The 16,916-nt window shown below is 42.3% G+C and overlaps 1 protein-coding gene across 1 annotated transcript in view; it reads left to right on the top strand.

Annotated features, from left to right (window-relative positions):
* SHB (SH2 domain containing adaptor protein B) overlaps positions 1–16,916 on the top strand; it is a 286,723-nt gene that overhangs the window by 118,599 nt on the left and 151,208 nt on the right. Inside the window, exon 2 of the mRNA XM_068234329.1 lies at positions 248–353. Coding sequence (XP_068090430.1) covers positions 248–353 — 106 coding nt within the window. The remainder of the gene's footprint in view (positions 1–247; positions 354–16,916) is intronic.

The following is a 16,916-nucleotide window of genomic DNA, read 5'->3' as shown; positions in this document are numbered from 1 at the left end:
GATTCCGATTAAAAAAAAAAAAAAAAAAAAAGTACTGCATGCTGCTACGTTTTTTTTTTTTTTAAATCTGAATCAAAAATCGGAATTGCATGTTGTGTGCAAGAGCCCTTACTGTGTGCAGCTTAGATAACACTTAAATTCTGCACACAGGTTTTGTACAGCTATTTACCAGCACATTAAACTGCACATTTTACATGAGTCTTTGGATAATCGGTGTAATCTTCTTCATCTTTTTTCTGTTTTTTAGGTTATAATTGCTGATGACTACTCTGATCCCTTCGATGCCAAGAACAAAGCTCTAACTGAGAACAATGGCTACATGGAGCCTTACGAAGCCCAAAGACTGATGACTGGTAAGGCATGCTGAACCAATATCTGACCTCCAATAGTATTGTTTTCTTCTGTCATTATTTTCTAGTTTGTATATATGTGTGTCACAGTAGCCTAGAGACCGGCAGTGACTTCAATGGTTCCACAATGGTTAGGTGGATCTCAGTAGTGGCATATATAGCAGTATGGCCATGTATTTTAGAAAATGAAGGCATCCTTCACCCCTGTATGCACTCTGGAATAGTGGTGTTGCTAGGATCATTAAATACTATTAAAATCTTTAGGTGCTCTTCCTAGCAGAGCTGTGCACCCTGCATATTATTTAGCTGTGACATTAGGCTGACGGCAGACCTCAACTAGAGGCTGAAGCCAGATAATGTGCCTCCTGGCATTTTAGTGATAGGCAGTACTGCCCTGGGGATGACTGGAGGATGTGTCCCCTTTGAAGCAGGAGTGGCAGCTAGGTATCGAAGATGTTAGCTAGTATTCAACTAGTCAGCCGGTCTCTTGAATTACTGTTTGTTAGATATAGATTGACGACTAGTGGACTTCATTTATTAGCTGTCATTTCCACTTCCACATGGAGAGGTATTTGCACAACAATTCCTGTTGAAGACAGATAATAGGAAATACTGTAGGAGAGACTATATCACAATGAGCCAGAGCACAATAATGGGGATATTAGAGAATGTTGGAGGGGAGTTGATGGAAGAAGCCTCTAGTGACAACCATATGTATGCAACCTTCCTAAGATATGGGGCATGCTCCCCAGGTTCATGGGTCCATCAGATTGTTGCCATGGATGCTCTAACAGGGAAACCATATTTTGTTTTTAGTTTGGTTTTGCCCAAGCATACAGGATTGAAAATTGTAGTAGAGGCGCCATTGTGGTCTACAGGTAATTCTGGGCTCCGGGTGACGGGGCCCTAAATTTTACTACATATGATGCTCCCAAGAAATGCTCTGAAATGTGCCCTGTATGAGGCCCGCAGGTTTACTGTATTCTATTCTGCTACCACCTAGTATTGTTAGTAATGTGTTACTATTTTCTAGTGCTGTGGTTGTGCACATGTTGCGCTCTCTTTTTTCTGTGTGACGTCTTCAGGACACACATTATCAGCAGCTCACAGTTCCAGTGTCTCCTTTTGTCCTGTTGAATCAGTCAGAAGTGAAATGTAACAACTCCTCTATGTCAGAGCATTGGAGACCATGGGGATACAAACTGATTTTACTTGCATTTAAAAATGTTTTTCATTTTCTTACTGCAAGAAAATTGACAAAGCGTAGTAAAACAAACCTTGTGTAATTAAAACTGGTTGACGTGTGTTTGTTAAAAAAAAAAAAAAAAGAAGAAAATGAGATGTCAGTTTTCAAGGCCATATTGTGGATTTAAATGTATGACAGGGCTATCAATTTCATTGTAAGCAGCAGTTCTGTCGCTGTGGGTTGCCATAAATTAACACTCACGTCTAATTTTCAGCTTCCAGCTTGTGTTTTGTCCTTGGCTGGATCAATCTGACAGACAGATATTTTGGCTTTTGTGTGCTGCAATAAGGACCAGCTTGGCAGCCTTCATCTTGTGGAAATACAGCACATAGGAGAGAATAAATAAATGTGTCTATGATTTCTATACACCGTAATGCAGGCAGTTATGTCGCTTGTATGCGTGTCAAGTAAAAGGACTGTGGCCTTGTTTGTGAGTTCACAGCACAAACAAAAATAGAGGTGGATGTTGTATGTGAGGTTTTGGTTTGTTTTTTCTAATTTCATATATTTTTTTGACCTATAGAAACAATTAAGGTTGTATACAGCACATAGGAAAGAATAAAAATCACAATTTAGTTGTTAAATTTCTGGTGCTCAGTAGACTGAGGACACAAATACTGTGTGTAAAATGGCACAAGACTGAGTCAGTCATTTTTTTTCATTCACTGTGCATAAGTTTTGCTTTTATAGATGTGATTTTGAGAGCAAAAGCTCAGTATGGTTTAACTAAGCAGAGCATATTGGGATTAAAGTGGACCCAAATTAAAAATACAAGATTTTCAGAAATAAAATCTATTTTCTAAATTATAATAATAAATAGCAGCCTTTTTCAGCTGCATGATGACAAATATAAAATATTTTACATTTATTGGAGGAACCACTCCCTTCCTTTCATATTGCCGGGACAGAATCCGGCAGACTGGTGGAGTAGGAGGTGTCTGGCAAAGGAGGAATTGCTAATGGCTGCCCCCAGTATAACCCTAGTTATGAAAAGAGAAGGGTGAAAAGCATGCACTGAAATGCTCATGGGCTTGAAGGAGTGTTTATTTATCTTTGTATGTGTCAGAGTAGTGCAACTAAATATTTTGAATTAAAAAAATGTTTGGTTTGGGTCTGCTTTAAACAATAACGATCACAACCAACAAAGTCTAATCCTGCCATTATCCTCTGCCCTAAACCTAGCCCTAACCAGCCACCTCATATACTTATCAATTGCCAAAGATCCTCTGCAGCTGGGAGATCGCATAGCATGCACCTTCTCACCAGTTCTACAAATGGCACTATGAGAAGATGTGGAGAGAGATGCTTTCTGTGCATGGAAAATATATGAAGGAGCTGTTCATTTTATCTGAGGGCTATGGTGCACATTAGGGGAGAGCACCAGCTTACTGGTCTAGGGAAAGTTCCAGCAACTCTGTTTGTAAAGGGATGGAAGAGATGCTTAACTTGCCTTCTCAAGGATGGTGTCCCTTAGCATTTCATACTGTTTTTACAGTAAAGTTATGTGACCTTTGCAATCCATGACTTAGGTGCTCCTAGGGAGCTTGAGGCCCTGGGCAATGGCCCAGGTTTTCTCTAAGGTAGCACTGGCCCTGCACCTTGTACACTAACACATGACAAAATGTGGCAGGGGAACAGGCAGCAGTAGAGACGGCATCTAAACAATGTGGTTTTTCACATTAGTATTCCTTAAAGAGACTCCGTAACCAAAATTGCATCCTGTTTTTTATCATCCTACAAGTTCCAAAAGCTATTCTAATGTGTTCTGGCTTACTGCAGCACTTTGTACTATCACAGTCTCTGTAATAAATCAACTTATCTCTCTCTTGTCAGACTTGTCAGCCTGTGTCTGGAAGGCTGCCAAGTTCTTCAGTGTTGTGGTTCTGCTATGAACTCCCCTTTTCCAGGCCCCTCTATGCACACTGCCTGTGTGTTATTTAGATTAGAACAGCTTCTCTCTTCTCTCTTATCTTTTACAAGCTGGATAAATCGTCCTCTGAGCTGGCTGGGCTTTCACATAGTGAGGAATTACCGACAAGGGCAAAGCTGTTTGCAGGAAGAAAAGAGCAGCCTGAAACTTCAGTGCATGAGAGATGCAGGGGGAAAGAAACACACAAATGATCTCTTGAGATTCAAAAGGAAGGGTGTATACAGCCTGCTTGTGTATGAATGTATTTTCTATGTGTGGACATACTGTACATCAACCTACTTCCTGTTTTGGTAGCCATTTTGTTTGTTTATAAACAAACTTTTTAAAACTGTTTTTAACCACTTTTAATGCGGCGGGGTGCGGCGAAATTGTGTCAGAGGGTAATAAGAGATGTCCCCTAACGCACTGGTATGTTTACTTTTGTGCGATTTTAACAATACAGATTCTCTTTAAATAGGCCAAAGTGAGTAGCTAGGAAAAATATATAGCAATGATTATTGCAGCTTTTATGTATGAGCCTCTGAGAGTTCATGTTTTTCCCCACTGACAGAGGCATGTTATCAGTATTGGGGTTTCCTTAAATTTTAGAGACTGGTGTGCCCAACCTAGTGTTGTCATACAGGTGCAGTCCTGTGACTGTCAGCAGGATATGAAAATGATAATACTAAAGTTATATTCCTTCCACTGAACATGCAGTTAGGGCTGAACTGTATGAAGTTTCTATTTGTTAAATCCAAAGCAAAACTTTGATTAACAAGTAAAATTACAATCTGTTCACCTCCACTATTCAGTGCAGATTGCATTTAAGCAGTTGGCAGTGCTTTGTTCTGGTTATAGAGAGCAGAACATATTTTACAATTCCTTATAATGCTTATGAACGTTGTTATCTTTTATTTGTAAAATGCCAACATATTACACAGCGCGGAGCAGTAAATGGAATACTTCTCTATTGTAACTTGTCAGAATTCAGCATTACTGCTGATGATCAGCCTCAGTCCTTGGATCTGACTTGTGTGACAATGACATGCTAGAACTTTAGGAAACACTAAACATAATACGGAAACACTAAACAGCGTTCCTTCTCAGAACTATACCTTCACATGTTACAGTGCATTTCACAGCAGGACATAAATTTAGCCCTGGAAATGGTTGCCATGATTTTTTTATCAGCTGCTGTTTACTGCAACTTATATTGTGCTTAAAGGAAACTTGAGCTGAGATGATTATGGAGGCTGCCATTGCTGTCTTCCTTTTGAAAAATGAATACTTGCCTTGGCAGCAGTTATGCCGCTGTCGGGGGCCACATTTAGTTCATGGACAGACAATAGATAAATAAGCAAGTGGACAGCAGGGGGCAGCTGCAATGATGGCTTTGCACTCTGTATATTCTGATGTATAAGACTACTTTTTAACCCTTGCAAAGTTAGGGGTCGTCTTATACGCCGAGTGTCATTGATGCCGGGTGATACGCCCTATCCTGTTACTGCCTCTCAGATCTCACTGCTGAGGACTGTAGTGGAGCGGCACAGGCGAGCATGTGCGAGATCTGAGAGGCAGAGAAGGAGGTAAATAGGATACAAGGGTGGGCCAGAAGGGTGAAAGAGGAGTGTTTTATGGGCTTAGCGTAATCTGTTCTTCCATACTTCTCTGATAAACAGGTAGACAAGGAGAGCTGACCAATCCACTTAGGTAGAGGGAAAGTTGACCAATCCAACCAGTCAATCGCCTATATACTGTTATATACTGTGTACCACATACAATACAGCACCAGTATCTGTTCATACATAGCACCAGTATATGATTTATTTATTTTTTTATATATGTATTTGGTGTGCGTTGGTAGAGGGGTAGTCTTATACGGCGAGTATGCACAGATAACCCCAACTGATGCGACTGAACCGGGGCTGATCGCGGCTGAACAGCGGGAGAACGGAAAGGGACTCAGATGAGCTCATGTTGCTGGAGAAAACCAGTATCAAATCAGCTCTGGTACACTTTAAAATACTTTCCAACTGTAATTAGCAATACAATAAATAATGTACCTATGTAATAGTATAAAGACCATTTTGAAGTTTCTTTTAAGCCTTTGTCATGGTCTTTCTCCCTTTTAGGGCAGAATCCTCTACTACTTCTACAATGTCAGAGCAATAATTACAGTAAACGTGCCCATTAATAGTACAATTTTTTCACCAAGTGGGATCTTTCAATGCGATTTTAATTTTCGAATTGTATAGAAAATGTGCTGTTTATGAAAGCAATCGATAAGGAAGGATTCTTTGGTCAATTGCTAAGTAGGATAAAATCAACCCAAAAGTTGGATTTTATGATCAAATTTGAAGAAAGAATCGTTCAGTAAATGTTAACAATCGATAACTGCCTACCGATTAGTTACAATAATTCAGATCGTGTTAAAACGTTGTATCTGATGAAAAAAATTGTACCATTAATAGGCACCTTTACAGAGATACAAAAATTTGAGAAGGTTTTTCATATGTTATGGGTGAATTTATTTAACTTGATGTAACGATTGGTGTCAGCAAAACAGATTTTCTGATTATTGGTGATCTGCAGTATCACCAATAATACAGATGCTATACCTGATTATGTGGTGATCTGCAGAATCACCAATAATGCTAGTATAGCCAGACACAGGACAACCAATGTGAGATAGTGTTTGGTGCAACAGTAATGAGGAAGAGGAGATCTCCCGAGGAGCGGGTGACTCAGACAGTACTGCAGCCAGTGGACACCTGAGGAGCAGGGACCACTGACTGTGCTGCAAAGGATGATCACCTGAGGAGCAGGTGATTAAGACTGTACTGCAGCTAGCGGACACCTGAGGAGCAGGTGTTACAGACAGTGCTGCAGCTGAGCTTCACCTGAGGAGTAGGTGAAGGCTACTACAGATCCCTCACCAGTGGCTAGGCCCACTGGTGAGGACAGGAAGGTCAGACAAGCAGAGTAGGCAACGTACGGACAGATAAAGTACAAAGACAGAAGGCTGATTCCGTGTTAAGTTCAGGCAGAGTCGGCAACAGGAATCAGATGGGCAGAGGTACAGAATCAACAAGCAGGAGAGTAGTCAAAGGAAGCAGAAGGTCATAACAGATAATACAATGCAATTAGTACTTTAAGCTATCAACAGAATCTGGCTAAGTGTGGATCCCCAGCTCCGGCTGGTTCTAGCACACTTTGGGATCTAACTAGGGTCTGAGTGCTAACATGTTAGCATTCGCAACAGAGATGCCTCGCAGCGCCGCCCCCATCACTCAGCCAATCCAAAGTACCGTTGGAGTCAGCTGACTTGGCAGATCAGCTGACTCCCCTTCTATTCGCATAAAGGTTCTGTCGCCTGGCGCGCGCGCGTAGCCCTCAATCTATGTGCAATAGAAGGACCAGGCAGAGCAGCAGCATGTAACTGCGCGGCAGAGGCCGCCGGCTGATACGCGGAGATAGCCGCCATGCCGCTTGCCTCTGCGGCGGTATCTCCGCTATCTATTACAGATGTTATGTGGAAGGTTATATGTCCACTTTCACAATGAGAAGCATGTAATGTTTAAGCATTTCAACAATCGCACATCTACAGTCATGTCTTCTGTACGTGTGCCTCAGATTACTATTACTTGTTACTGAATTGTGCCCTAGGGCAGTACTACAGGGTTTTGTTCCATGCCTGAGATATTTGTGATAAACTACTTCCTCTTATTCAGAAGAACGGTATTTGTTTTGGATATTGTGGATGGGAACTTACTGAGTAGTAGCAATAAAAATTATATAGGAAAGCTCAGGAATTTCCTGTGTATTACACCATTGCTGGCACATCAAGGTGGCCCGCCCTGTTCAAGTACCAGATATGATCGCACTGATTAAGCATATATACAAGCTGCAGCAGTTTTCGTTGTAGGGCATAGTAGGTGGAAATAGATGTTTTGTATCCTTTTTTTTTTTTTTCCTTGCATTATGTTATCAACTAATGGACTTCTCTGTAAATAACCTAGGAACTATGAGATTTAAAGCAGACTTCTGATCAAATTAGTCCCTCCCCCCCCCCTTCCCCTAGCAGTATTGGAGATAAAACATTTTATCCATGTCATGCTGCAGAGTAGAAGTCCTCTCCACAATCCACTTCAGTGGCTTAAGGCCGTTTGCGGTGGTGACACCGCTGCCAGTTAATTGCTCCCGTGCATCGGCCAGCGCTTGTTAGCACTCGGCACAGGTAGAGGAGAGGTGTCCATCTGAGCGCACCATGGCCCTACTCAGATATGACATGATGAGTTTTTCCGCCGCCGCCAGGTAACCGCATCACCTGCCCAATGCTGGTATGCATGGGGTTACAAACGCTGCCAATCAGCTGGATTACATTGCAGCTAGAAAGCACTCAGTGGCCAGCAGATGGGAAGATGAGCTGCATGACTAACGCACTTCTGCCTCCCATGTGAAAGAGACCTTAGTTATATTACTGGTCCCACATTAAGAGTCTTAAAATTAAAAACTAACTCACTTGTCCTCTTCACCCCTTATTAATGACTTGTGGGTTGATACTCCCATCACCTTAGTATTATTGCTGCTTGATATTTAGGGAAACTAACTGGGTGCACACTGCAGGGTTCAGTGCTGCGGATGGGGGCTGCTGCTTATATGCTGTTGCTATTCATGGAACAGAACAATGGCAATTGTAGTAAAAGTTCAGAATATTTTATTTCAACATAATTTCTGATATCACAAATGTGTTCCGATGTCCTTTCCTACATTTTATTTTATTCTTCAAATCTATATGTCACTCACCATATGGACATTTTAACTAATAAAGCACCTTGCTTGGTGTAAATATGCAAACAAATGTAATATCATATTAATGCCCCTAATGTTTACTATTTCATTCAGTTTAACAAATTCATAGACACCAGAAAGTTGACATCCATACATGTCACCATCTTTCAATTCAGTGTCTACGTTCTTTTCCTACATATTTTGATTTCTCACGTTAATCCTTAAAGCCGCATCTACACGAGTAGATGCGGCCGCGATGCTCCTTATCAATCGAGCCGCTGATGAGGCTCGATTGAGAAGATCCGACAGGACGGATCTCCGCACCGCCGATTCCCTGCTCGATCCCCGCGAGGGGACAATGGCAGGGAATCGTGCGGGAGATAAGCGGGGAATCGAATGCAGCGCACGCGCGGCGAGCGGGGATGCGGCGGGCACGCGGAAGAGGCGATCCGGCGGCTAATCGAGCCGCGGGATCGCTGCAATGTCCCTTCGTGTAGATGGGGCTTAAAACTATTTACCCCTGGTCTGTAGCCAAAAATATTCTGGGCTATGGGATCCATGTTTAACACTTTCCAATATTTTGAAGTACATCTATCAGTTTGTTACACATGGTGCCAAATGTACACATGTATTTAGCAATTACTCATAACCTTGGTTTACTTCTTTTCTAACCTGATCTCTTGCCTCCATCCTATCATCTGTGCTCTTTCATGGCTTCTACTTGGGGCTGGTTCACACTAGCTGTGAAAACAGTCCAGTTTGTGGAAGATGTATAGTAGAAAGTTTGTGGAAGAGCCCACAATGGAGCAACAGATGTGTCGCCATCTCTGCTCTGTCTTTTGTCCTTTCTGTGCTTTGCGGTGGTGAAACCCAAACTCACAGCACACTCAACTTTTCAGGATACTGGACAGAAGTCGTACATGTCAATAGCAATGCTATTATGACATGTCCAATGCAACAGATATGTTTAAACCTGGGCCAGCATGTCCATAAGAGCAATTTCCCAGGGCTCCAGAGCCGACTGACGGGCCCCTAAAGTGAATAGTGGTCCCCAGCAGGCCCCTGCAGAGTATTCGCAGCAGAGCAATCTCACCTGCTCCTCCTGCAGTCTTTGTCCTTCCGTCTTCATCCTAACCAGAGCCTCTCCTTCGTGACCCGGGGGCATGCTGCGTGTGCTTGCACCGCTGCGAGTACTCCATAGTAGGGATGAATGCAGGCGGTAGCCAGGTGAGCTATCCCCGCATATCCTGCTCTCGCCTGACGCACTCTGCAGCACATTCTCACTTTTCACAGGAGCTTTTTTCACTCATCCCTGCTTTTTAGGAGCCCCAGGAGACCACCATTTACTTGGGCAGAGAATGTGGGGATGGGGGATCCATCAGCTGACTCTGGGGAAAACCTAGGACTACATTAAACTCCCATAGACTCCTCCCATTTGTGCTTTGAACATTGACCATATCTGTTGGCCACTTTGTATATTGGCTAGATTCCAATGTGGCCAACTTCACAATCTGGTCGTAACACATATAATAAAATGGTTTGAGTTACCTTTAAACTTTTGAGAAGCTTATGGTAATGTGAGTGGATGCATTGTATACATTGAAATGCCTGTTACACTGTGTAGTGTAATTGATAATTTAGGAGCATGAGACTGCTGATATAAATAATTCACTTGTCTTTCCATGAGAATTGGCTTATTGTTACACAGCTGATTGCAATGTGATTTGCAGCAAGCTTGGTATTTATGGCACTCCATAGCAAAACAGGAAGTTATTAAGAGTATTGAATATAAGTAGGAAATGGTTGTCTGTAGAGAAATGGCATGCGGATTGACTAGTACTAATCACCTACAGCGCTGTGTGAACAGGGTGTGGGGTTTTAGGAACACAGTGCTGATAGTACTAATTAAATTGTATTAAAGGCTAAAAGTCAATTAAACCCTCTTACTCACCTGGCTGCTTTGGCATCTTTCTAGCCAGGTTGACATGTGTAGTCAAATACTGTGTGTTGGGATGAGATGTCTGAGGAATGAATGACGTCTTGTTTTCTGTGTTTGTATTTTCAGCTGTTAGGTTGATTATTATGCTTAGTATGCACCAGGGCTGTGGAGTTGGAGACAAGGAGTTGCACAATTATGGGGTACCTGGAGTCTGAGTCGGGGGAAAATATTCTAACTCCTAATACATTTAAGCTGTAATTAAATGAAAAAAAATGATACAATGTTCTATTTCTCAGATGATAGTTATCATAAAAAACATATATACTGTAATAGCAGTGCTTAGTCCACAAAAATGAAATAAACCAATAAAAAAAAACAAATGATTTGTGCTGCTGCAATTAAGCAATCACTGTGTTTTTAAAGTCCGATATACATATCTGATTGGAGTGAAGGCAAACAGCAGGCACCTGATACGAACTTCCAATCTTTACCAAGCAAAATGAAAGATGTTACATTTCATCACATGAGGACAAAGGCGTTAGGATGTCAAACTGCAGTCGACAATTGTTTTGCACTATCTCAGCGCATCCTCATAGACTTATGTGTGCTCTATGTGTGGAGAAAGCTATATTTACTATTTTACCGTATACTGATACAGGATTAAAACCTATCTTTTGGTTGAGTCCGTGATGTCCCGTTCCTGAGTTTTCATCATTCCCTGCCTTACTGATGCAAGCTCATTTAGCATAAAAAGCTGCTCCCTGTGCACGCCCCTCCTCATTTGGGTATACAGTACTTTCTCAAAGAGGCAATACTATTAAGCCCCATAAAAACGCTAGATTAAAGTTGGCGGAGGCAGCGGATAATCCGGCGTGTACAGTGGCACCAGACCTGGCTGGACGGATCAACTCAGCCAAGTGAAGGACAATTACTTTTAAGTGGCTTCTCCTATCCTTCTGAGGCCCACAAATGCTGGTTGAGACCCTCTTCTTCATGGCAGTTTTCCTGTCCTTGTACGCACAGTGCAGGTGCACAGACGGACTGCTCAATAACACGGAATAAAAAGCTGCTCCATGCTACTGCACATGTATGGGCCATCATTGCACTGTTGCACTCTGTATTATCCAGAGGCTTCCCACTACTCTCTTCCTCTTGTTTTTTTACTTACAGGTACACTTTAAGTCCAGTGTTTTTATTGCAGTAAAGTTTTTTTTTTTTTTATATATATATATGAGGCCCTGACCCTTGTTTTGGACTCTGGACCATTTTTACATCATAACCTGTCAACTGAAAGGGCTACCAATGTAATTTTGCTACAGCATTCAAGGACCTCTTTTCTGTGTTTATTGTGATGGGCAAACCTAAGTAGCCATAGGAAACGCATGCATATGCATACTAATTCTAGGCAAAGTCAGTTGATACAAATATCCCCAGGCTGAAAGGCAAAAGTGACAGCTAGATGACAATGTTGGCATTATATGGCCACGTCTATCATAACCTTTTGTGAGGTCCTCAGCGGCATTTGTCTTTATTGGGAAGCTTATTTTTTTGCTCTTATATATCATATGAATAAATAGTTATAATTTAAAAAAAAGTCATAATATGAAGCATACAGTTAAAACATTCCACTAGCAACGTGTCTGAACAGAGGGCGTGATCGAGTATGAATTTCTCCTGTGAATCATGCAATTGTTAAGATTCTCACACACAGGCGGGTTATCACAGGCGTTTAGATGATAAGCCAAAAATGATAGTTTAGGAATTTAATGTCTGTAATGGAGGATGCATTAGCTGTGGGTGCTGTCATACAGTATTGGAGATTATGACTAAAATACCCATATTAATAGGCGTTTTGTACATCATGTTATATTGGGCATGTTAGCACTATACACACACAACACACACACACACGTATCAGCTACAACTTTTATACTGACAAGTGAATAACCACTCATTACAACAGCACCTGTCAGGGTTATATTAGGGAGCACTCCAATCTTTGCACCTATGAGTCTCACCTCTGCTAACTCTTGACAAGGTAGCAACAGCCAGTGATCCTCTCCTGCAGGTACGCAAGTTCTGCAAAGCAACGATGTAGTACAATATGTAGAAGAAGGCACTCCACAGGCTCCAAACTTGCGTTCGACACTGCCAGGGTTATATTAGGGAGCAAGTGAACAATCTGTTGTGAAGGTGACATGTTAGAAGAAGAAAATCTAGATAAGCATAAGGATCTGAGCGACTTTGACAAGGGCTAAAATGTGATAGCTAGACCACTGGATCATCATACCTCTAAAACAGCAGGTATTATATTGAGTTACAGTGGTTACTACTTTACTAGGAAAGAAAGTCGTCCAGTGAAGGACTATGAATCAGGAACAGGGTGTTGCACAAAAAGTTTACTGATGTGTGTGTGAAGTAAAGGCTAGCCCGCCTGGTCCAATGCCACAGAATAGGCACTGTAGCACATATTGACGAAAAATGAATGCTTTTGAAAGTACCCACTTGTGGGCATGTGAGCATCAGAAATGGGCCATGGGCAAGTGCTCCAGGAGGTGGTTCATGGGAGGAGTCATGTTTTCTTTTATATCATGAGTTAAAGCAGGGAAATGGACATCACCCAAGGTATGTGGATCCAGCAGGAACATTCCTCTGTGCTTACTTCAGGTAGCTTTGTTTTGGGTCAGGTGTACGTTAAAAGAGTTGTGAGGTGAATGAAAGATATGCAGATTTACTTACCTGGGTCTTCTTCCAGCCCCTAGAAGACTCTTTGTCCCCTCTTTCTTGAAGTAGATAAAGCCTGGCACTAGATGCTGGACAGAGGTCTGGATGTCCAGCTGAACTTGTGACTAGATGGGATGTGCACTCCAAGAAACCAGCAATCAGTTGTACAACCGCTGTATCCACATGTCTGTACCCAGCATTGAATAAAGGTTCCAGTTTGCGGATGATTTAATGCCTCCATCACTTTTTTGTACAACCCTCGCAGCAGTTCCGTCGTCCTCCATTCTCCCACTGTCAGGCCCGTAGTCTTCTGTACATGCACAGGTGTGAGAGCACCGCTTGCAACCACACCCCTGTTGCAGGGAGCGTTCTGCGCATGCGCAGTACTAGTGGAGGAGGACAGAACTGCTGCAAGTGACCAAAAGAGTCTTCTAGTGGTGGCTTGGTCAGTAGCATGACAGAAGTTCTGGAAGATTTACATCATACATGCAGTGGGTTAATTACCTATGGCAAGTAAATTTAGTTCAAACAGATTTGAGATGATATCTGCCGTGCTTTTTGTGTGATGCTCCCTGACTAGTTCTGCGATTGAAAAGTACTGGTGCAGTTTGGATTGTCTCAATGTGCTTCTGGCCAGCTTTACTCTATGCTGTGAATTGGCATATGATGTTCACATTGGCGGCAGTGAGCAATGACCATGCATTCACAGGCTTTTCCTAATAATCTGTCCAGGATGAATAAGCAGAATGTATGGGTAGGTGTACTATGCAATGTTCCATGAACTGTCAACCAGGCCTTTTCCCAGAAGTGCTGACAAATTTGACCAGAGAACAATGAAAAAAAGATCAGGTGGTTTCAGTAGCAGACTTTTCAGAGACTGTGAAGGTAAACCTGCGTGTACAAGATCTCATAAAAGTGAGTACACCTTTTTGTTGCCAGCAGTTTAGACATTATTGGCTGTTCGTTGAGTTATTTTGATGGGGCAGCACATATCCACCACTATAAAAGCTGTACACTGACTACTTTACATTGTATCAAAGTGTTACGTCTTCAGTGTTGTCCCATGAAAAGATATAATAAAAATCTGAGTGGTGTACTCACTTTTGTGGGATACTCAGTGGCACTGACACTTGGTGCAAATTTTACTCAGGTCCCCCAGGCACTGTGTGTGTATTATGTATGTATTGATGAATGGTAATAATCACCTCTATGCATGCTTTGAATAGAGGCTATATCACACACTGTATCCCAAGTCATATTTTTCACTCACAGGATGTAAGCAGGGGGTTACAAACGGTTTAGTAAGGATTACCATGCAGAGAAGTGATCATTACTACTAAAGGACTAATACTATGGCAAAAGACAGACCTAAGGTGTTGCAATCTGGTCCAGTGGCCCCAGTGCAATTGCATTTTTTTCTACGCCACTGCTGTATAGGCTAACATTACCAATAAAGATCATTGCTAATGCAATTAAATAAAATATATTAAAAAAAATCACTGCAGCCAGTGACGTAGCAATAGGTGATGCAGAGGTAGCAACCAAATCAAGGCCCCCTGACCAGAGGGGGTCCTCCTTCAACCACTTTATTAGATCTTAATTGGTGCTAAGCTGGTGATGATCACCTCTATAAGTGGTTTAATTATTTATACCCCTTAATAAACTGTTCTCCTCCCCAGCCTACAACTCTCTGGGGCTCCCTGCACTCTGCATGCAATTCCGATTCCGATTTTTAATCGTAACTGCATGCTGCGTTTTTTCCTCCATTTTTCTGTTGATTGCATTCAGGGAAAATCGGAATTGCAAATTGGAAACGGAATCAGAATCTCAAAATGGATTTGCTGTGTGCAGGGAGCCTGACACTGCAGCTGTCTTTGGCAGGTTTTGGTGATCCATATCAATTGTTATGTACAGAGAGCTTGAGGGGGCCCAATGTAATGCTGGGGATACACTGTACGTTTTCCCCCTTATCAATTGAGCCACTGATGGCTCGATTGATCATTTCCAACAGGTCCGATGACCCCGCTCGATCCCCGCCCGCAGACAATAGCGGGGAGTCGAGTGGAAGATAAGGAAGCGCCCACGGGGACGAGTGGGAATTGATCCGGACGGCGGCGGGAGTTGATCTGGCGGCTAATTGAGCCGCCGGGTCGACCCGTGTATGCTCAGCATAAAACTCGCACTGTGGCCCAGATCTCCTAAGCTACCCTCCTGACTGCAGCTTGCCTTTAAACTGTAAAGCAGTGTGATAGATTGTATTGCTTGTAATTACTGAAAGCTTTAAAAAAAATTGAAAAAACATATTTATAATGCGTGACCTTTTGCGACTCAATAGGCCCTTTCTTCAGCTGTTTTATACACTGTAATAAAGGGTTTCTATCTAAATGACTTCAGCTATATTCTGAGCTGCAGTATACTGTAAATCCGGTTTTTACTTTTGACCTTCACTGTAATAGTTTGTCTTGCTGAGGACGACAATGAAGCTATTCTTTCCCTCGTGCTGTGACAGCGTGTTTACTTTCAGCACTTGTCTGTGATTACATCCAGGAACACACCTGTAGGGAGCTGACTATTTCAGATGAGTAGGTCCGCTTGTCTGATAATCGCAGACCACAAAATAATTATGTCTGAAGAAGAGGTAGACTGATTCCCAGGAGAAGTGCAGAGGAAATACAATCAGATAACCCTGCCGGTGTGCTCTGCATAATCACGTTATGACTTTCCTATAGGATCGGGTGAAGTTACGACTTTCATTCACAGAAGTGATGAAAAGTGGTAATGATGAGTAGCACTTTAGCAGGTTTTGTTTGCTGAGTGGCGCTTGCTAGCAATTTTACTGTTGCTGGGAGGCATTTACCATTGATTTTTAGGGAGTGCAAATCAGAGCCACCAAAATGCCCACAGTGTATTTTTTTTATTGGGGGGGGGGGGGGGGGGGGCAGTCATCTCTGAGCTCATCTGAGCTTGCAAAGTCTACATAGTCCTAACATTTTACTGGACTATACAGTTGCCAATTGCTCCTACTTTTAACTAACCCTAAAAGTGTGTGAATTAATGAACAAAATTCTTGTATTGCTGGTAGATAAGTCTTTCCCAATCCATTTTTCCAGTAAAAGCCTGGGAACACTGTTGCTTTGTAATATAGTGCAGTTCCCATAGATAGAACCTGCATTGCTCCCCGTTCCGCATCGTCAGCTACACAGCTGACATGCATGTGTGCAGCAGGACTCAGCAATGTTGACCAAGGGAATCAGCTCCTGATCCCCGACTTGCATTGGGCATGTGTACGAGCCCTAAGACGTATTGCTGAAATCATCTGTTACACAACAGTATGTCCAGGCCCTAAATGATTTAGACTCCGCTCTCACAACTGGCCCTACTTTGTGGAAGCATGTGATGATGGGGTTGATTCACTTAAACTAGATAAAGTGTTTCGCTGTCACGTAAAATAAATCTTAGTGATAGTTTTGGTGTGACAGACATGTGAGCTGAGTTTCCTTGCTTTTTCCATGGAGATGGGATGATGAAGGATGAGTAAGCAGCAGCCTGCAGTGGTCAGGTATCACAGGACAGGACGGCCATCTACCTCAGAGAACACCTCTATTTAGGGTACTATTCATTTTCACACCAAACTGTTGTTTTCACTTTAGGCAATACAAATCTAAAGTGTTTACATAGCTCAAGGCTGGAGAAAATAAAAGTGATCTGGAAAACTTGCTTTGGATATGTCATCGATAATCATTTTCTGCATTTAGATAGCCCTGATAGTAGGGAAGCTGTTATTTAAATGTATAGTCATGTCAATCAGCTGTATTGCATTTTTTCAGCTGATTACAGCTGATTACGGTCTATTGTCCTGCAGTGAGAGGTTTCCAGTTCCCCTCTCTGCTGGAACCTGCATGCTACGTAGCAGTATGGGCATCCCAGTGCATATGCACTGCGATACACAGTCAGCTT

Source organism: Hyperolius riggenbachi, chromosome 1 (genome assembly GCF_040937935.1).
Source record: "Hyperolius riggenbachi isolate aHypRig1 chromosome 1, aHypRig1.pri, whole genome shotgun sequence".
NCBI classification, from domain to species: domain Eukaryota; kingdom Metazoa; phylum Chordata; class Amphibia; order Anura; family Hyperoliidae; genus Hyperolius; species Hyperolius riggenbachi.
This window is presented reverse-complemented; position numbering and strand designations above follow the sequence as displayed.